The 20,301-nt window shown below is 46.7% G+C and overlaps 1 protein-coding gene and 1 long non-coding RNA gene across 2 annotated transcripts in view; one reads left to right on the top strand and one right to left on the bottom strand.

Moving 5' to 3' along the window:
* Positions 1–10,645: 10,645 nt before the first annotated feature.
* Positions 10,646–18,115, bottom strand: Sfrp2 (secreted frizzled related protein 2). The gene is made up of 3 exons (XM_050158837.1): positions 17,394–18,115; positions 15,169–15,249; positions 10,646–11,790 (listed from the first exon to the last, which is right to left on the bottom strand). The coding sequence occupies exons 1-3, from the start codon at positions 17,893–17,895 to the stop codon at positions 11,486–11,488; spliced, it is 888 nt and encodes a 295-aa protein (XP_050014794.1). The 5' UTR covers positions 17,896–18,115; the 3' UTR covers positions 10,646–11,485.
* A 184-nt stretch (positions 18,116–18,299) lies between these two features.
* The window catches only part of LOC126511595 (uncharacterized), an 18,876-nt gene continuing 16,874 nt past the window's right edge, over positions 18,300–20,301 (top strand). Inside the window, exon 1 of the long non-coding RNA XR_007594744.1 lies at positions 18,300–18,704. This is a non-coding gene — a long non-coding RNA (uncharacterized lncRNA). The remainder of the gene's footprint in view (positions 18,705–20,301) is intronic.

Below are 20,301 nucleotides of genomic sequence, written 5' to 3'. Positions count from 1 at the left end.
GGCAAATCAGTCAAGATCGTAGGGAACGGCCTCTTATGGGCAAGTGCCCCTTTAGCTCCAGGGAGATGGCTTGTAAATCCAGCACTCCTAAAAACCATCTGGCTGATGATGCTGGAAAGATGCCAGCAAGCAAACACCATCTCTACGTTCAAGGCTTTAGAGTCAGAGCTAACTAGAAGTGGAGTTTATCTGGGGTTCTTGCTGTGCCTTCTAGGTAAAAGGCATTACTGTGCAGAGTCTATTTCCTTGCAGCTGAACTGGAGGGCACAGACATTCCCAGAACAGAATCCACCAAAGACGGCCTCCAGTTCGCTAAAACCTTTACCACCACCAGCAGAAAAACTGTCTTACAACAGCTTATTTCCCAGACCAGCTGTGTTAGAAGATACCATTCAAAAGCTGAGATTCCTGAAGACAGCAGAGAAGAGAAGGCAAATAGAACATGCGTTATACAGTATCACCCACACATTCTTTTCTTCACTTTCTTCAAATGGTGCCCGCAATTCTGACATAGCTGAAACTAGGATTTCCAACTCAAATGGACTCTATATGAATGTGTGCTTCTGTGAGAGGCATGATGTGTTCCCTTAGACAAAAGAGCGAGGCTCTCCATGACCGTGTTCAATTTCTTAGACAGGCTCATGTAACAATTTTCCAGATGATGTCAGAAAACAGGTGGTTAGTGCAGTACTCGACACTGACATTTATACCATGGCTTCCACAGGTGGGGCCTCGAAGGAGGTCACAGCAGCTGGGCTCAGGTGCCAAGTTCTAGGAACGTAGAAATTCTCAATAGCGTGCCTATGTGTGGGACAATATGAGGAGTATTGGTATTGGTTCTTCTTTGAAAATCTTGTAGAATTTTGTGCTGAAACCATCTGGTCCTGGGCTTTTTTTGTTTGTTTGGGAGGCTTTTAATAACTATTTCTTTAGCAGTTATAGGTCTATTTAATTTGCTTATCTGGCCTTGATTTAATTTTGGTAAGTGATATTTATCCAAAAAATTATTTGTTTCCTTTAGGTTTTCCAATTTTGTGGAGTACAGGTTTTTGAAATATGACCTAATAATTCTCTGGATTTTTTTCTGTATCTGTTGTTATATCTCCCTTTTCATTTCTGATTTTGTTAATTTGGATATTCTCTCTCTGCCTTTTGGTTAGTTTGGATAAAAGTTTATCTATTTTGTTGATTTTCTTGAAAAACCAACTCTTTGTCTCATGGATTCTTTGTATTGTTTTCTTTGTTTCTATTTTGTTGATTTCAGCTCTCAATTTGATTATTTCCTGCCATCTAGTCCTCCTGGGTGAGTTTGCTACTTTTTGTTCTAGAATTTTCAGGTGTTCTGTTAAATCAGTGTGAGGTTTTTCCAGCTTATTTATGTAGGCATTTACTACTATGAACTTTCTTCTTAACACTGCTTTCATTGTGTCCCATAAATTGGGTATGTTGTGTGGTCACGTCCATTGAATTTTAGGAAGTCTTTAATTTCTTCATTTCTTTTTTTTTTCATGGCTCAGTCGTTTTTATTTTTTTATTTTTATTTTTTTGTGTTTCTTTTTTTAAATTTTTATTTATTTATTAAAGATTTCTGACTCTTCCCCGCCCCCGCCTCCCATTTCCCCCCCCCCCAATCAAGTCCCCCTTCCTCGTTAGCCCAAAGAGCAATTGATTCATTGATGATTCAGGTTAGTATTGTTTAATTTCCATGTGTTTGTGGACTTTCTGAAATTAGTGTTGCTTTTGAATTCTAATTTTAAATCATGATGATCTGATAAGATACATAGGATTATTCCAATTGTTCTTGTATCTGTTGAGGTACACTTTGTTATCTAGTATGTGGTAAATTTTTGAGAAGGTTCCAAGAGGTGCTGAGAAGGTATGTCCTGTTAGGTTTGGATGGCTATTCTATAGATGTTGGTACCTGTTAGTACCCTTATTTCTCTGTTAATTTTCTGTCTGACAGACCTGTCCAGTGGTGGGACTGGGGTGTTGAAGTCTCCCACACTTAGTGTGTGGGGTTTGACTGTGATTTAAGCTTTAGTAGTGTTTCTTTTACACATGAGGATGCCCTTGTATTTGGGACATAGACATTCAGTATTGAGATTTCCTCTTGATGGATTTTTCCTGTGACTAATATGAAATGTCCTTCTTTGTCTCTTTTGATTGATTTTACTTTGAAGTCTATTTTGTTAGATATTAGGATAGCTACACCAACTTGTTTCTTAGGTCCATTTGATTGAAAAATTTTTTCCCAGCCCTTTACTCTGAGGTGATGTCTGTCTTTGAGGTTGAGGTGTGTTTCTTGTATGCAGCAGAAGGATGGATTCTGTTTTTGTATCCAATCTGTTAGTCTGTGTCTTTTTACAGGGGAGTTGATTCCATTTATATTAAGGGATATTAATAACCAGTGATTGCTATCTCCTGTTAATTTAGTTTTTATTGCTGGTGATGTTATTGTGTGTGTGTGTGTGTTTTCCCTTCTTTGATATTTGCTGCTGTGAGATCATCTATTGTCTGTGTTTTTGTGGATATAGCCAACTTCCTTGGGTTGGAGTTTTTCTTCTAGTACTTTGTGTAGGGCTGAGTTTGTGGCTAGGTATTGGTTATATCTGGTTTTATCATGGGATATCTCGTTTTGTCCTTCTATGCTGATTGAAAGTTTTTTCTGGGTATAGTAGTCTGAGCTTGCATCCGTGGTCTCTTAATGTCTCCATAATGCTTGACCAGGACCTTCTGGCTTTCATTGTCTCCATTGAGAAGTCAGGTGTAATTCTGATAGGTCTGCCTTTATATGTTACTTGGCCTTTTTCCTTTGCAGCTCTTAATATTGTTTCTTTATTCTGTATGTTTAGTGTTATAATTATTACATAGCTAGGGAGATTTTTTTTCCATCCAGTCTATTTGGTGTTCTGTAAGCTTCTTGTATCTTCATTTGTATATCTTTCTTTAGATTGGGAAAGTTTTCTTCTATGATTTTGTTGAATATATTTTCTGTACTTTTGAGTTGGAATTCTTCTTTTATCCCTATTATTCTTAGGTTTGGTCTTTTAATGGTGTCCCATATTTCCTGGGTTTTTGTGTTAAGCTTTTGTTAGATTTAATGTTTTCTTTGAACAATGAGTCTATTTCTTCTATTGTATCTTCAGCACTGTAGAGTCTCTCTTCCATCCCTTGTATTCTGCTGTTTATGCTTGCATTTGTGGTTCCTGATCGTTATCTCCTAACTTGGTTTGTGTTTTCTTTATTGTCTCTATTTCAGTCTTAAATCATTTCTTTCATCAGTTTTATTACTTTTTCTTGATTTTTCTTTATGGGATTTGTTGATTTCTTCCAATTTTTTGTTTGTTTTTTCCTCCATTTCTATTAGGAAATTTTTCATTTCCTCTTTAAGAGCCTTGCACATTCTCCTAATGCTATTTTTTTAGGTCATTTTTTTCTGCTTCATCTGTATTTGGGTGTTTAAGTCTTGCTGTTGTAGGGTCACTAGTTTTGTTGGTATCGTTATGCTCTTTGTGGTGTTGAGTGTGGTTTTACCTTGTCTACCCATCTTTTCCTCTGATTGGCTGTGTCTCCAGTGATCAATCTTTGATGCCCATTATCTTCTCTGAAGTAGATTGGTGCTGCCAGGAGCAGACAAGTCTCATTGTCATAAAAAGAGCCTGTGTTATTAAAACATCTTAAGTGTCATATTCTGTAGATCTCTGAAGTGTTTGAAGATGACTACATTCTATTTAAAATATATCTTTGTTTGACCTTGAAAACATGCCTAATGTGACTACAAGTTTGATTATAATAGGTGACTAATTACTTACCTGCATTTCCTTATTATCCTAAACAGTTGGTAATAATAACCTTCAAGGACTAGAAATTTAACTTACATTACTAAATGAGCTGTACAGGCATAATACCTTAACAAAATTTGAAACACATGTATAGTATGTTTTAACAAAATTAATCTCAAATTTGTATACAATACACAAAAGTCCAATCCAATTTAAAACATTTAAAACTAGTACTTGCTTTTTAGAAGTAGATTCAATAATCTACCCTATCTTATATTATATAATCCTTCATTTTTTTTTCTTTTCAGAGTAGATTCAATAATCTACCCTTTTATCCTATCATATCCATACCCCCTTGTTTTCTTTTCCAAACAAGAACCTTGAATTCAATTTCCTATGTTTAGCTTTTTTTTTCCTGACCATTACCAATAATAACTTGTAACCATCATTCCCTAAACAATGACAAATATCCATACTCCATTGAATGACCAAAAACCAGAGCCAGTGGCTGGCTGTTTTGCTTTTCTGACTTTCAGATTGAACCCCAATATCCGTCTCTGGGTTTTTATTATTTGTGCCACCGCCGAGGCAGGAGGATCGCAAGTTCAAATCTCCAGAGTATACCGAGTGAGTTCACACTGCCTGAGGCCCCGCATCAAAACAGAAAGTTCAAAGAGGACTGGGGGTATAGAGTAGAGCACTTGCTTGCTTAGCCCGTGTGGGCGCACATACTACAAAACAAAACAAAACAAAACAAACAAACAAAAAAACACAAACCAAAACCCCAAACAAATATGGTTTAAAAACGGTCCGAGTCAGTAGACATGGGGGAGGATACAAAGCAGTCGGAAGAAATGAAAGGTTTTGTCGTCGCGAGCTGCATTAGCGTGGATGCATAGTGTCCGGGAAACACTCGAGTAATCACGTAGGCACTAAGCTACTTATTCCAGCTCCTTCCTCCCCATTCTCCGCCCATTAATTCTCCTCCTTTCTCCTGGCTTTCTGAGGTCAATCCAACCGCAGGCCCCTTGATGGTTAGGTCTTGCGAAACTCCTTCGCGTTGTTTTACAAATGAATTGTCCTCCCATTTAGTTCTTTTCCTTTTTTTTTCTTTTTCTTTTTCACTGTGACAGAAAATGTGTAACTGATTAGCATTAAGCTAACTACGTGGTTACAAAGGAACCAGGTGCATGCAGTGAGGTGCAGCGCTGGGCACTTGGAAAAGCCGAGGTAAAGTGCAAGCATCTGGCGGGCCCCAGCGGTAGATTCGGTGTCTGTTGGGGTGGGAGCATTAAATCCAAACTCATCCGGGCGGTTAGGGTTGCACTAGCTTGCCTGGTCTCAGTGACTAGTGTGGATGAGCACTTAGGGTTCTGGACTTCGATTCGGGAGCCAGGGGTCAACTTGTGCTTCGGCGGGATTAATTGCCTACAGGATGGGGCTCTGAAGACAGTCTCCAGTTTAGGTGAAGGAAGAGCTGTGAAGGCTTGACCAGGCTGAGTCCTCCGATCCCATCTCCCCTCAGGCTGCTTTGTGGATACCATGTTTTTGTTAGGTGTAGACATTGGGTACTTAATTAAGAATTACCAAGTTTCCTGCAAGTTGGTCTGGCCCCCAACTTCCTAGTTCTTCCTTATAGTCCCAGTTTTCCCTGAGCCGTAAGCCTGACTGTACAGACCCCTTGGTGCTGTATGTTTTTGTTTTTTTTTTTGTTTTTGTTTTTGAGGAAGTCTGCTTTTATTAAAACATTAAAAACCAGTGCAAAGGAAAGATACTCAACTTTATTGCTTATCTAGTTTTTTTGTTATTGGTACTGTGACACTATTGGTTGGTATTTTTCCCCCAGCTAAAACATACAGGCCCTAACCCTCTTAGAGCTGTGTGTGTGTGTGTGTGTGTGTGTGTGTGTTTTATGTGCGGTGTGCGCATGCACATGCCCCTGCCCGCACATGCACATGTGTGCATGTCCTCGTGTTTCCCTCGATGCTGGCCTGCAGCCCTAATTGCCATCTCTAACCTGCATCTATGCGGAAAATGCATTCTGCCTTTCAAACCACAGCCTTGCAAATGCACGTTGGGAACACGGTCTGTTTGTAAGCTGGGGCTGACAGCGTTAACAAACAGCTCTTGGCCCAGGGCAGCCTCACAACCAAAGGCCATGTGGTTTAAGGTTCGTGTAACAGCCAGTTCATTTCAATAATGCTAGCTAGACCTCGGGCTCTCAGGTTCTCCGGTTTCTGGGTCGTTTAGAGAAGAGGGCAGCAGGCTTTCTACAGTGACAGGGGCGGGTGTGGTCTGCCCGCTCCCTAGGAGAAATGCCACATTCCTGCTTTTAATGGCTTGCCCTGCAGGTTTTTAGGACCTAGGCTCTTCCGAGGGCAAGCTTTTCAGTTCTGCTGAACAATTGATCTTGAGAAAGAAGAACTCCTTTTAAAAAGCGGTTGTAGTTCCAAGCTTGGAAGTTCAGCCAGGGTCATTCTAGTTTAATGAGTGCAGGGGCCCCTCAGTGGGAGGGAGAACCACATTTCAGTCCTCCCTGGGGCTCCTGTCCCTCCCCTCACCCTGTTTTCTTTTTGCCAGTGCCTTTAACGTTGTCTCCTCTTCACTCAGTTAGAAGCCAGACAGCCCATCCCAGGCAAACTAGTCCATTGACCCAGCCGTAAAAAGAGCTGGTCTTTCTCAAACACTCACAGTTTGCCCAGGCCTTGGGGTCTGAGGTCTTTTCGTCCTCGGAAGCATCCCTTGTAATGCTGTCACCGGCTTAGAGCAGGATCAAAAGAGAATGCTTAGCAACACCCAGGCTGTCCCAGCTTCCTGCCCCTGAGGCTATGGTGTGGGGTCAGTCTTTAGGGCCTGCCCTCATAGCTCCTGTACTTCAGGATTAATTGCCAGAATCACACCACAGCTCTGTCCCACCAAAGTCTTGTTCTTATGAAAGAAAAAATAAGAATGTTCTTAAAAAAGGCCGGCTATAGACTCACCTGCAGGAGGCTGCTGTTAGTTTTGACTTCTAACACACGTTTGATCTACTCTGCTTCCTACCCATGCGAATAGCTGAAAATTATTATTACTAGCGATATCATTGCTTTCACTGGGGTAGAACCAGGCTTTCCTGTGTGCTAGGCAAGCTCTCTGCTTCTGAGCTGCATCCCCATTCCAGGTACCTGAAACTTCATGTCGTGCCTACACCTTAGGGCTCCCAGGCCCCCCTCTGCTGGCAGAACCTTCTGCTTTCCCCATTTGAGTCTGTGGAAGCGCAGCCCCTCATTCCAGGGCCTGGCAGCTTCCATTCTTCCCTGCTCTTCCCCAGACGCCAATGGCAATACATCTCCCTCGATGCCTCGCTCTCCCAGGCTTTTCCGTCTGCTTCAATGCCAGATGGCTTAGTGTTGAAGCTGTCGCTATGTAGAACGGTTCCCCTTTGTGCTTGAGGGGGGCATTCCAAAACACGGTGGATTCCTGAGACGGTGGATAGCACCAAACAGTGAGTAAGAGACCACAGGGTATCCTCAGTGGATCTAGTAACTAAAGGGGTTATTAAAGGATGAGCATATGGGTAGTGCATAGTGTGGACACAGTGAACAAAGGGGTCATTTATATCCTTGGCAAGACATCCACAACAGATTTCATTGTGCTTCAATGAGATTTTGCTTTAAAAGATGGACTGTAACAGCTATCGGATGCCCTTCATATCCCTAACCTGAAGGGCCCTGTCATGACAGAATAAAAATCCTCTTGCTTTTGCATCAGTTGCACCTGTGAGAGTGGTGTCTGGAGCAACTCCTCCCTGATGTTTGCACATCTAGTCCAACAATACATCAGTGCAACTCTAAATTATATGGGCTTTTGCCTGGCATCTTTTTCATATTTTTATTGAATTTTTAATTTATTTTACATACTTACCACAGTTTCCCCTCCTTCCTCTCCTCCTATTCCCTCCCCCACCTCCTTCCTACCCCCTCCCATTTACTCCTCAGAAAGGGCAAGGCCTCCCGTGGGAGTCAACAAAGCATTTGCTCGACTTTGGTGCCTTACATGCTAGTGCCTTGCTTCCGATACTCATACATCATACATGTAACATGCCTCAGCACGCCACTGCTTTTGGGGGATGAATAATACTCCACCCCAGGGACACACCACATTTTGTTCACAAATCATGAACTGTTGGGTTGTTTATGCTTTGGGGCTGGCGTGGATCATGATGCCATCAGAAATCAGTAGGGAAATAAAGGTCAAAGCCACAGCGAAACGCGGCTTCACACCCATCGGAATGGCTGGCTGGCAGGAAACCGCCAGATAATGACAAGTTCGGGTGACGATGTGAAATTCCTCGTAAATTACAAGCAGCCTTGTAAAACGCAACCGCTTTGGAAAATGGTTTGACAGATCTTCAAAATTCTAAACGCGCAGTGGCCGTATGAATCACCAGCTGTACCCTGTTGACGCATATTCAAAAGAATGAAAAGTTGGGCTCACAAAGGGCACTTGCTTACAGTTTCAGACTCATCTCGGAATGGATGGATTCTCACTCTTTGCGAGGTTCTCAAACTTCCTCTGCCCTTCATTTCTACTTCCTCCACGATGGTTGTGGGTAATCCTTTCAGGTTGGCTGAGGTTGGTCCTGTCTTCTGCGTTAGCTGAGCTGGAGGATGCTCGACCTCTCTTGCATCGCAAGTTCACGGATTTCAGAGCAAAGCAGGAAAGGATCAGAGCAGAAGCTGATGCTGTCATGGTGGACCCTGCAGGCTTAGTAGGTGGTGCGCAGGTAGAACCGAGGAGGAGGTGGTGTGGCCGTCCTCACACCAGAAGGTCTTCCGGGCACGGTCACCATCACTTAGAAAGGGAAGGTGGCTTCTGTGTCTAGATGGCCTCCCTGAGTAGCAAGGCGGGGAGTCTTTGGGTCAGATAGGCCCAGAAGGGACAGTGCTGTGCTACTCAGCTTTCTCTCGATTGCCTGACACAGACAACCTGAAAGGAAGGAGAGGGTTTCTGTTTGTTCACAGTTTTAGAGGGTTCGCTCTACCATGGTGGGGAGGGCACGGTGGTGTAGGGCAGTTCAATCATGGCAGCCAGAAAGCAGGGAAAGGAGATACAGGAAGAGGCCAAGTAAGATGCAGCCTTCAAGACACCTTCCCTGTGACCTCTTACTGCTCTCTCTCAACTCCTGCCATGTCTTGCCTCTCACCACTTCCTGATAATGCTATCGTATTATGTACCTGTCAAGGATTAAATCAGAGCACACATGACATCATTCCAGATGCCCAGAGTTGGGTTTACTAATGCACTAGGCATTTCCCCATCCAGTCGAGCCAACGGATTAAATTAACCACTGTAGGCAGTGCTGTCTCTCTTAACTGTCTTAATAGATGACATTCTGGTGTGAGCCACTGACATTTCTCGAATGAGTCAAGCATTCTGTTTTCTGCGTTTGTTAGCTGTTCTCTCATCCGTGCATCCCTGAAGGCGATGGACAGGTCCCTTTGACACCCTGTGATGGTGTGTGCCTCTCCTCTTTACTGGAGTGCCTGTGCTTGTATCACCGGAATCTGGTATAATTCCTCTAGAACAAAGTTGGACTAGGGCAGAACTGCTGCATCCACACTTAGGTAAGTGTCTGGTTTGTGGATAGGCACTTGATGTATATTTGTTGATGAATGATCCCTGTCCAATAACTGGCAATCAGTAAATATTTGGCGAGTTAATAAACTAGTTTGTACATACACAATGTGTTTCGCAGACAAACATCACACGGTTCAATCCTGCAGACTCAGTAACTGCAAAGGGCAGTGTCGAAGGCTTATGCTTGGATTGGTTTTCAGTGTTTCCACCCTCTTTCACTATAGAACATTGAAAACCTGATCGTGCATGTGCTGGAAGTAGTCAGACAGATCATTGTTCGATGAGAAACAGGGGGTGGGGGGGAGGGGATGGGGAGTATTTTTGGGTAGCTGAGCCCCCTGTGTTGTGAATTTGAGTCCACTGAACTGTGTTTATAAGTATCGCTTTTTATCCTTTGTGAGCTGGGAAGTGCCACTCAAAAAACACTTACGTTTGGTTTTTATAGAGCAAATCCTATCTTGAGCTATTTATTAAAGGGAAGAGGCATGAGCTGCCTAGGGATCTATAATTATATAATCCTTAGCTTTTCTGTTGAGGCTAGTCTTCTTCTTCTTTTTTTTTTTTTTTTTAAATGTTTAAGCTTCTCCAGGCTGTTTTCACCCCCTTTGCCACGTTAGGAGACAGTGAGAAGGAGCCATCTATGAAGCAGAGACTTCACCAGACACTGAATCTATTGGCTCCTTGACCTCTCCGAGTGCCAGAGCCGTAAGAAATAGATTTCTGGTGACTTTAACCACCCAGTCTAAGCTACTGTCATAGTGGCCGCCATGGATTGAGGCAGGCATTTATGGCTGTCTCTTTGACTCTTCTGCTTTTCAGCACCTTCTCCCTTTATCCTGGCTTCCAGTCATGTCCTCCAAATCTTGACTTTCTTTACCTCAGGGGGCAGAGCTTACGTGGGGACAGAATTACCATGTCCACAAGGGCTGCTTTCTTACAGTAAGAATCTCCTGCAGGGAGCAGCAGGATTCTGAAGCCTGTGGCCCTGCAGGTCAGAGTCGCATTGCATGTAACTGAACTGCTGAGAAGGGCCAACAAGAGCCTCCAAGCCTCTGGGGTTTGCAGGGGTAGCAGTGATGAATTCTGACTGAGAGGCGAGGTACATGCTAATGAAGGAAGAGGGGATTCCTAATCAAACCCTGCAGTAGCTGGGAGCATCAACCTGCTGGAGGGACGGCTGGGCCTCTGGCCTCCCTCCCAGCTCCTTAGTCAAAGGGGGCATGACAGAAGACAAAGACTAGGTATAACAGGATGTAAAGTTTATATACAAAGAATATAATGTTTATCTGAAATATTTACAGTGTTGGTTAAAGCAATATTTTTACAACTTCTCCGGGTAAACTACTACGTATATTACAAGTAAGCTACAATGATTTAATTTGCAAATATGAAAAAAATTGAGTAAAAATGCTTTAAACAAAGTTTAAAATGCTCAAGCCAATTTCTAAGACTGTATTTGCTTCGTCCTTTATGTGACGCGTTCATGCAACGAGGAGTGGTTAATTGTACTCTTATAAAAGTTCTGTAGCTGGGATGGGACGCATGCAACGGGCGAGGGTAATGAGGGTGTAAAAAGGAGCGATGAAGCGTCTTTTGAGACGTAGACGCCGAGGCTGGAACAGAGGAAGACGTCGAGATAACAGCCAGCTTTATCTCAACCAAGTCTGGGACCCACAAGGGTAGACCACAGAGAAAAATGAAACAATTTGCCTGGCATGGCAACCTTAGTGCACAGAACAAACCAGTGGACTGACCAGAGAGGGAAGATGCCCCTCAGGTCACGGTACTACTTACTCAAAACTAACCTTAAAACGAGCTGTTTTCAAACTTCATAAAAAAGAGTCACGATTTTATTAGCTTGGATATTTCTACAAGATCTGGACGGGCTTTCGCTCTATGTGAAAACATCCGTTCCCGGGGCCTCCTAGGGCCTTATAACTCAGGAAACGTTAGGGATACACACATGCAAGAGGCAGGGCAAGCCGCTCCAAGTCGGGGCCGAAACTTTCAGGACTGTGCTTGGGAAACCGGAAGTGAGTTCGCAGAGCGGAAGTGGTCCACCGAGCCCAGGGCCCACTGGCAAACTAGCACTGCAGCTTGCGGATGCTGCGGGAGATGCGCTTGAATTCTCGCTGGCCCTTCTGCCACCGTTTCACCGAGGTGATCACCAGCTCCCCACCCTGCTTCTGTCCCATGACCAGGTAGGGCGCGTTGATGTCGTTCATCTCCTCACAGGTGCACTGTAGGCTGTCTTTGAGCCACAGCACCGATTTCTTCAGGTCCCTTTCAGACACGCCGTTCAGCTTGTAAATGGTCTTGCTCTTGGTTTCCAGGATGATTTTGGTGTCTCTGTTGATGTAGGTTATCTCCTTCACTTTGATTTTCAGTGCTGCGAAGACAAGAGGGGTGGGGGACAACATAGAACGTGAGTTACGATGAGGGAGAGCCGGGAAGTGTTAGCTTGGCTGTCTATTCTGTGCTTGGCCTGTGGGAGGAAGAGGAGAGTCCTATAGCCAAAAAAGACGAGGGTCTGGAAGAAGCTTTTGTGTTGGTAAGCCCCTTGGCATGTGGTTCATGCCACCCTCAGCAAACGACTCCCCTACTGGAGGAGACTTCAGCATGGGGAGAAATGCCTAACTCTTGGGTGAAACATGCGTCTCCCAGGCTGCAAAGGTTAAACTGGGCTTATTCGGTCACAGAGGTTTCTGGACAAACCTGTGAGGAAATGGTACCACAGTCACCGCTTTCTGAAGAACAGATTACAGGGGAAGGAGAGTGGACCTAGCAGCTGCTTTTGATTTGGGAAAAGTAACAAGGACGAAAAGTATGCAAGTCTCCTTTTTAAAGAGCACAACATGTTTAGCCATAAAAGTTTTTCTGAAGATTTCATCCTCATGTGCTCTCATTTGCCCGGCCAAGGCCAAGGCATTTACAGATCACGTATGTACTCTTTCCAAAATGTGTATGTAGAGTCATTAGAACGTTGAGACCAAAGAGTACGTTGTTTACTATAAAAGACACGTTTTATAGCCACGAACACTGCTTTGGGAAATACACACGCTGGGATGAAATTTCAGGACTCCACACATGCAGGAAGAGGATAGAATTTTCAGGTTAGAAAGGGTCATTCCATTAAAAGCTCATTAGTACACGAAGATGCAAATTTAGAGAAGTGGCCATGACTTGTCCCAGGCCACCCAGGTAGCTGTGTCCCAGCTCAGTCCCCAAACCACCGTCTGCACTAGCACCGTGTTCTCTGGAGGCGACGTCAGATTCCTGTCCTTGTGAAGCATTAAGCTCCACTCCAGTGTGTCCTAAGACTCCTGGTGCCATCGACAGCTGTAACAGATGACACGCGTGCACGATTCCCCCAACTTTGATGGGGTTTAATGCATTGTTTAAATTAGTAATAGTGGAGAATTTTGTGTGTGGATGTCTTTGAGGTTTTCTTCTCCTTTTAAAAATAATTCAGACAGGGAATTCAACTGAGCTGAGTCTCCAGCCAAAAAGGAAATGATGGGTACTGAACTCAGTAAAGCAAGGGTGCTGTGGCTTGGTGGATGGGCTTTGTCTGACATGGTTCTCATCTGACCCGCAGCGCTGACCCCTCAGAGTTTAAGGACTGAACTGTGTGGAAATGTCACATGTTCTTGTGATTCTGATAGGGGATGAGAGGCCACCATGGGAACCGACTGTCCATTAGCAAAGAGTGTAGTCTCTAACACAGAGGAGGCCAGTGCCAGGCTTCACCCAGTCAATGGTACACTCTTGAGTGTCAACCCCAAAAGAATTATCATTTTGAGCTGGAAGTGTGTTAACTGCCCTTCTTTAGCTCTAAAACATGTCATGAGGTAAATGGGGTTCTTCCTTAGACTTGAAGCTGAAATAAAACATAGAGAATTAAAGACCCCAAATAACATTCTTGCTCTGGAAGGTATGGCTGGGGATACAGGATGTGGCAGGAGGCACAGGTGACAGTCCCCCCACCCAGTGCCATGCTGTATATGGGGGTGGGAGCAGTCAGAGGTGACCTAACCTGCCCTGTGGAGGTAAGGAGGGGCTTTTCATCCCTCGGTTTCAAATGTGTGGTTTGGGTGCTATGTGCCTGGACGCTGCAAGTTCAATCAGCTCCATTGCTCGGCTGTTTCATCTGCTACCTTCCCAAAGAACAGAGACAAAACAGAAACACTCCCTCATTGTCCCCATAGGGGACAGAGGATAAGCGCTCCTGATTGCTGCACCGTATGGCACACTCACACTGCTTCTTTGTCCCAGACCTTCGTACGGCATTTTCTCTCAGTTTGTCTTCTGTGAGGGAAGCCACAGAGCAAGCAAGTGGCGTGTATGTGCGTACGTGTGTGTGTGTGTGTGTGTGTGTGTGTGTGTGTGTGGTCTCCTACACGTATCTGCTTTGGAGTCCCCTGAAAGTCAGAAGAGAAATCTTATGTGTGGTACACAAAGAGCATAAGCTGCCAGGAGAAAATATTTCAGATTCATAAATTTCACTAAATAATCATCTGCCTTGTGGCAGTAAAGGATTGTGACTTGTAAGACTCTTGAGACTGGACACTGCCCACCGCTGAATGCCTGGCCCTGTGTTAGTCTGAGGTCTGTATGTTTGAATGCAGACATAGGAAACCTGGTGGGCCCCTTGCGTGACTCCTCCCGTGGGAAAGGACTTGGAACTCTAACGCTGCTGGTCTCCTCCCTCGAGTGTCAAGTCTCTCCTGTGTCAGGGGTAGGACACTTCCTGAGACACGATGGCCTGAGATTTCAGGGTGGCAAGGTCGTTGTCAACAGGGGCAGCCTGGCCCAGTTTCCCCAGCCCTCAGGGTTTGCTGAGTATTCAGAAATGTCAATATGGATTCTCTTAGAATCCGTGTGGCTTCGTGGACCAGTGGCCTTCTATACTCACCAATAACTTGCAAAATCTGACTGAACAATACCCTTAAGGGATACCCATCCCTCTAATACAGCCAAGGATGCCTGTTCCTTGGAGGATTAAAAACAGCAGTGCATTCTGGGTAAAGTCCTTGGCCACGCCTGATTCTGATTCTGGCTTTGCCTCTGTGTCTAGCTCTTTTCCTCCCTTCCCCTGGGGACTTGAGGGTGGTAGGTAGGTCCAAGTGGTGTTCTCTGCGAAGAAATTCTGTTTTTCCTCCTATAACCCCCTTAGGAGTGTGACTTAATGTTTGAGCTCTGTGGATAACACTGCTTGTAGAGTCCTACTTCGTCTGTCCCACGAGCCACGGCATCACCTAACCTGGAAAACTTTCTTCTTTCCCGACTCTTTGTAAAACGGTGGTAAATGTGTCACTCTGTGCAACAAAGAGGGTGGAAATATTTTCATTTGGTGCCAGAGCAAGTGTTTATTAGGGGCCAGTTTAGGGGCTTGAATCTATTTTGCTGAGGGTCACGCGTGCTTTCTCGTTTTTGGCGCACCTCTCAAGCAACTGAGAAAGATTCTGTGCTTTGGCATGCACACACACACACAAAAGCCAAAGAGAGATTAGAAGTTAGCCATTGGGCACCGGCAATTGGAGAAATTCTCATTTGATTATTGTTTAAGGAAACGGAACATGATCCAGCATGAGTCAGTACGAGACAGTTAGACACGATGAGAACTGAGAACCAGGCAGTTCCTAGGGAGCCGGCGAGGTGATCATGGGCCACCTAGCCACATCTGGAGACTGCATCCTGGTTTACACTTTAGCTTTCCCCAGCCAGTGAATGGCTGTGGAGTCTGCAGCCGGTGTCAGTTACTTACCAAAATCATTTTTACAAAGCGTTTCCATGATATCGTTGTCATCTTCGTTTTTAGTCTTGCAGGCTTCACACACCTTCGGAGCTGGAAACGTGAGAAAGGGTTTCAGTGAGTCTGCTTCAACAGGGACAGCAGGCGCCCATTGTCCCATGTGACCCTGCTTCTGCCTCCTCTATAAAAATAGGGCCCCTTGTTGCTAAGTGCTGCTCTTTCTGTCTCTGACTGCACACCCTGCCTAATAGCACTGTCCCCCAAACCAAAAGGGAGTCGCGGACAGTGGATCTGTGGGTGCTGCAAGATGACCCAGAGGCTTCAGCTTTTCAGTTCATCCTCCTCACTCCTGGGATGAAGTCAGTCATTCCCGAGTATCTGTTTAGAAAGCACCAGAAGATCCAAACCCCGGAGGGACGGGGAAGATGTATGACCATAAAGTACGGTAGAGAGATGGTTCTAATCCGCACGAAGGGCAGAAAACCCCTCTTGCTCGGCAGGGAGCTTGGTCTGGGGGAATCTTTTGCATAAATTTTCTCATCTGGGCCTGGTGGGATGGCTAGCGGCGTGCTGTGGGGAACCCGCAGGGCCTGTTTGCATCTTGGAAGCACGTCTCAGTAATTCCAACAGCCAGCTCTCACTGGCTCCCCTTCACCTTCCGCTTCCTGCCAAGTTTGTGTTTGACTGACTTATTTCATTATTCCCCTCCAGATCTCTGGTACAGGAGCTTGTTGCCTATCCTATGCAAGCAAACAAACCCCAAGACTAGCTGATCCAGAGGAAGGAAAACTTTCCGTGGGCTTTGTCTGAGCAGAGGGCCAGGGATTCTGTGTGTTCACACAGCTATGGGCCTAAGACTGTTGTAAGAGAACACATGCTCATGAAAAAGAAGAAAACATTTTTTTTCCGCTGATTTATAAACATGCCTAATGTTGTCTTTAAAATTTGAATGCAATTATATAGGTTTTCACTAGTATGCAATTGAATTTTCACACACACACACGCGCGCACATACACACACCCCTTCGTGACTCATAATAGAAAAGATACCCGATTTTAAAAATACCAAAGAGCAGAATTTGCAGGCATATGGGCTTATTTTGAAGGAAGAAAGTGAATTTTGGAGAAAATACCTAGTTTACCAAAAGCAACCCACACAAAACTGCCTCAGCTCTCCCCATCCTGAGAGAAACACTTCCACTGGGGAGGGCTCAGAATGTCTATGAAATGCCACCAACCTGTATTGGTTACTCTGGTATATGTTGGACAAATGTTTGAAAAATGCCAAGCATTTGCAATAAATTAGAAACCTAACCAATAAGATGATTGCAGACTCATGGTGCCTGCCAGGAAAGATTGCTAAACAACTTTGTATTTTCTTGGACTAATGATGTCTGCAGGAAAACAATTAGAGATTGAAAGGGAGAAGCTGCTGGATCCGGGAGAGGGATTAGGAGCCCCTTTCTATTTTAGAGGGCCTAAATCAGCTCAGACACATTGTATACTTTTTCCTTTCAGGAAAAATAGCAAGCGCCCATGAGGTTTTCATTGCTTTGATGGTGTTTGCCTATGAACTTCTCTCTGTTTTCTAAAAATTTGAAGGGACTCTTTTGCATGATTTTCTCCAGCTAATTAAAACCACTCCTCAGATAAAAGCTGATAGTAACAAAAAGACGAATCCTGGAGATTCCCTTTATCCTCTTTTCCTCCATCACCTGGGCAGTTAAAACCGATATCCAGGCTTCCACTCGCTCTCAGCCAGTCTTCACTTTATCTCCAAGACCTAAATTGGCAAAGGACAAAAAGTAGCTCAAAGGGCGATCGGTGTGTATCGTGTGTTTTTGTCCAGTGGGACAAGAACGTGAAGAGAAGGGCTAAGCAGAATCCTCTGGCCTGGGTGTTCATCCCCAGTACCCGGCCATGCTAAACGCTTTCAGAAGCGTGGCCACAGAGCAAGCATCTCCAAACAAGAATTGGCACTTTCGGTTGACTTTCTTAACTCCCTAAGGGGAGCTGTTATAACCAGAGAGGCGTTTTGGCAAGGAGCTGGATAGCTCATGTTTGGTACACCGTATGGCAGCAGATCAGGGCAGAGAGAGAGCTTCAGCCGTCTCTAAGACTGGAACCCCCAGCCGGGACTAACCAGGATGTGGAGTGGAGGCTACGGGGTCTCCCCGCCCCCAGTCCTAGCACCTCGGGCTAGTTGGGAGTGGGTGGAACGAAGACGGAAGGCTTACCTTCCTCTGTCGCCGGCAGGAGGTGGTCGCTGCTAGCGAGGGGGATGCAGAGGTCGTTGTCCTGCGGGAAACGGTCGCATTCCAGCATGTCGGGCCAGGGGAAGCCGAAGGCGGACATGACCGGGGCACAGCGATCCTTCACCTGCACGCAGAGAGAGTGGCACGGCTGGATAGTCTCGTCTAGGTCGTCTAGGCAGACAGGGGCAAAGAGCGAGCACAGGAACTTCTTGGTGTCTGGGTGGCACTGCTTCATAACCAGCGGAATCCAGGCTCCCGCCTGCTCCAGCACCTCCTTCATGGTCTCGTGGCCCAGCAGGTTGGGCAGCCGCATGTTCTGGTACTCGATGCCGTGGCAAAGCTGCAGGTTGGCCGGGATGGGCTTGCAGTTGCTGCGCTTGTAGGAGAAGTCGGGCTGGCCGAAGAGGAAGAGCCCACGCGCCGAGCCCAGGCAGCAGTGCGAGGCAAGGACTAGCAGCAGCAGCGAGCCAGGGCCCCGCGGCATCGTGGACTTGCGACCCCCGGGGTTGGAGGGGGGGGCGGAGGCAGCCGAGTCGGGGAAGCGCGAGGCTGCCGGAGCCTGAGTTCGTCCCGGACCGGCTCGTGAGCTCTGGAAAGCCGGCGCCACGAATGCGCGAAGCCGGGCGCTGGGAAGTCGGTGCGGGCAAGGCGCTGCAAGCCCGCGCGCAGCTCCGGGGGGCTCGACCCGGGGGAGCAGAGTGAGCGGCGGTTGGGGCCCAGCCAGAGTTTTCTTGGCCTTTTTTATGCAAATCTGGAGGTGGAGTGGGGAGCAAGGGAGGAGCCAGCCCGGAGTAATCTGAGGAGGCAGGTCACTACTTTCTGGAACTGGTTTTGCGTTAAGAATGCCCCTCACGCGCTAACTGGCAGGAAATTCGGGCTGCGCCCCCTCCCCGATGCAGCAGCCGCTGCGCGCGCGCTCTGGCAGCCCCCTTGCAAGCGGACTAGCGAGGCCCCTGCGTCCCACTGCGCGCGAGCAGAGAGTGAGGCCGAGGTAGCGAAAGTTAGGAGCACGCGTGGAGCAAGGCTGGCAGCCTCGCGGCTGGGTTTGGGCTGGAACGTGTTTTATGGCGTGCCTGGCCTGCACGCTTATTGATGTTCCGCAGTCCTTGGTATCAGCACTGTGTCCCCGGGAAACCACGAACCGGCAACTCTGGGCTCTTTGTGCCTCACGGTTCCAGCCTAAGACTGCATGCTCCAGGCTGCACGGGAGAACTTCGTTTTCAGCCGAAGCGGAGCAGGCTGGCTCGTGAAGTGGATTTCCACTGCCTTTCGATGCATTCTGAATCATAAAACGTAAGAGCAATGATGCATCGAGTTGCTATTTTGCTGGGGTTTCTATAGGATTCTGTCATTGTAGAGGACTTGCCAGACTCACAAGGGTCTCTCCGTTTTGGAGAAGAGACTTTGCCTTCTGAAGGGATGTCCGTAATTGAGGCCAGAACGGGCTCTCAAACATAAATAGCTCAGGATTGCCTCGGGAGAGGCCACTGAAGCAATAACTGGGCTTATGAATATTAGCTACAGGAGGTTAATAGGTTGGGAAGGTAAAAGGCAGAGAGACTCCTGCCTAGAGGTTCCCAAAAGCATGTCCTCTGCAGAATTGGCTCATTCATCCTGTAACAACCAGGGACACCATCCTAGTCACCGGATGTGAGAAGCGAGCCAACAGGCCATCCTCTGCTCTGTATGAATAGGGAACCTAGTGCCTGCAGGGCTGTAAACTGTAAGAGGATGGAGACTAAGCATGAACAGTAAGGTGCTAGGCCAGGGAGCGAGCGAGCATAAAGGGGACTAAGAGACAGTGTGTGGGCTCGCACGCGCGCGCAGGGGCGGGGGATGCTTCTTCTCCCAAACCTACCCCTGGTCTTAAGGGTAAGCTTCCTTTTCAGTGGGCTCTTGAAGGTCCTGGGTAGGGACCCCCGGCCCCGGGAAGCGATCCTCTTTCATATTTAAGGTAGGTAGGGACATTGCTTCCTGGACACTTAGAGCCATCAGCAGGCCCTGATCACTGTTGCCCGATTTATGTTCTCATCCTTCTGGAGGCTGCACTGGGGGCTCAGTGGCCAGCACTTTTTGTGGCCCCCGCAGTCTCTACGAGGTAAAGGAGTGATGGAATGCGAACAATATGCTATTTCCTACCCACTCCTGGTAATGGACAATGCAGGAGCACTGTCTGAGTCTCGAAAGGTCTAGCTTCCATTTTTCTTACTCCCCTGAAGAAAGGTCGGGGCAGCTTTTCTGTGTCCAACCGAAGTGGCCAGAGGCTTAAAAGTCCTCCCAGATACAAACTAGTTGAAAACGAGTCACGTAAACACAAACAGGTTAAATCAAACGGCTACGCAGAGCCAGAACGCTGAAATGCTAGGACTTGGGCCCTGGGATAAGATTCAAGGCTCTCCAATATCCATTGCTCGTGGTCCCAAAGCACTCCCATGGGGTCATCTCGGGCCTTCAGAGCCCTGAGTGGGAGCTCAAGAAGCCGAAAGTCAATCCGCCTAGTTTGAGGCACTGGCTAGTTCCGGCTAGCGGCAGGCTGCCGGTGCGCCCGGCGCACTCCCGCGGGCCTAGGCATTGTTTGCGGACCTCGTACCCGTCCCGCTCGCCGCCAGGGGGCGTCCGAAATCGTACGGGAGTCCCTAGTGTCACCAAGAGCAAGGTCTAACTCCCGGCCGCCTGCTTGTCAGGCGGGTGGAAACCCAGGAGGCCTGTCTCAGACCCTTCCAGCACCGGTGCGACTTGGCCTGGACCCCACCCGGCTCCAGTTGCAATTTCTTCTCCATCTCGAGTCGTGCACCGTCCCTTTCGTCCACTACCCGCCGAGCGCCTGTGAGAGAGAGAGAGAGAGAGAGAGAGAGAGAGAGAGAGAGAGACACACACACACAGAGAGAGA

This window comes from Alexandromys fortis, unplaced genomic scaffold, assembly GCF_014885135.2.
Source record: "Alexandromys fortis isolate MF-2015 unplaced genomic scaffold, M_Fortis_MF-2015_v1.1 scaffold_102, whole genome shotgun sequence".
NCBI lineage: Eukaryota > Metazoa > Chordata > Mammalia > Rodentia > Cricetidae > Alexandromys > Alexandromys fortis.
Note: the sequence above shows the minus strand (reverse complement) of the source record. Positions and strands in the feature narration are given on the sequence as shown.

Bases quoted from the DNA above. Each gene is read 5' to 3' on its own strand.
- Sfrp2 (XM_050158837.1), bottom strand. From the start codon at position 17,895: ATGCCGCGGGGCCCTGGCTCGCTGCTGCTGCTAGTCCTTGCCTCGCAC. The intron at 15,250-17,393 runs GTAAGCCTTCCG...TCACGTTTCCAG, and splicing joins CCTGCCGGCGACAGAGGAAG to CTCCGAAGGTGTGTGAAGCC. The intron at 11,791-15,168 runs GTAAGTAACTGA...TTGTCTTCGCAG, and splicing joins GCTTTGTAAAAATGATTTTG to CACTGAAAATCAAAGTGAAG.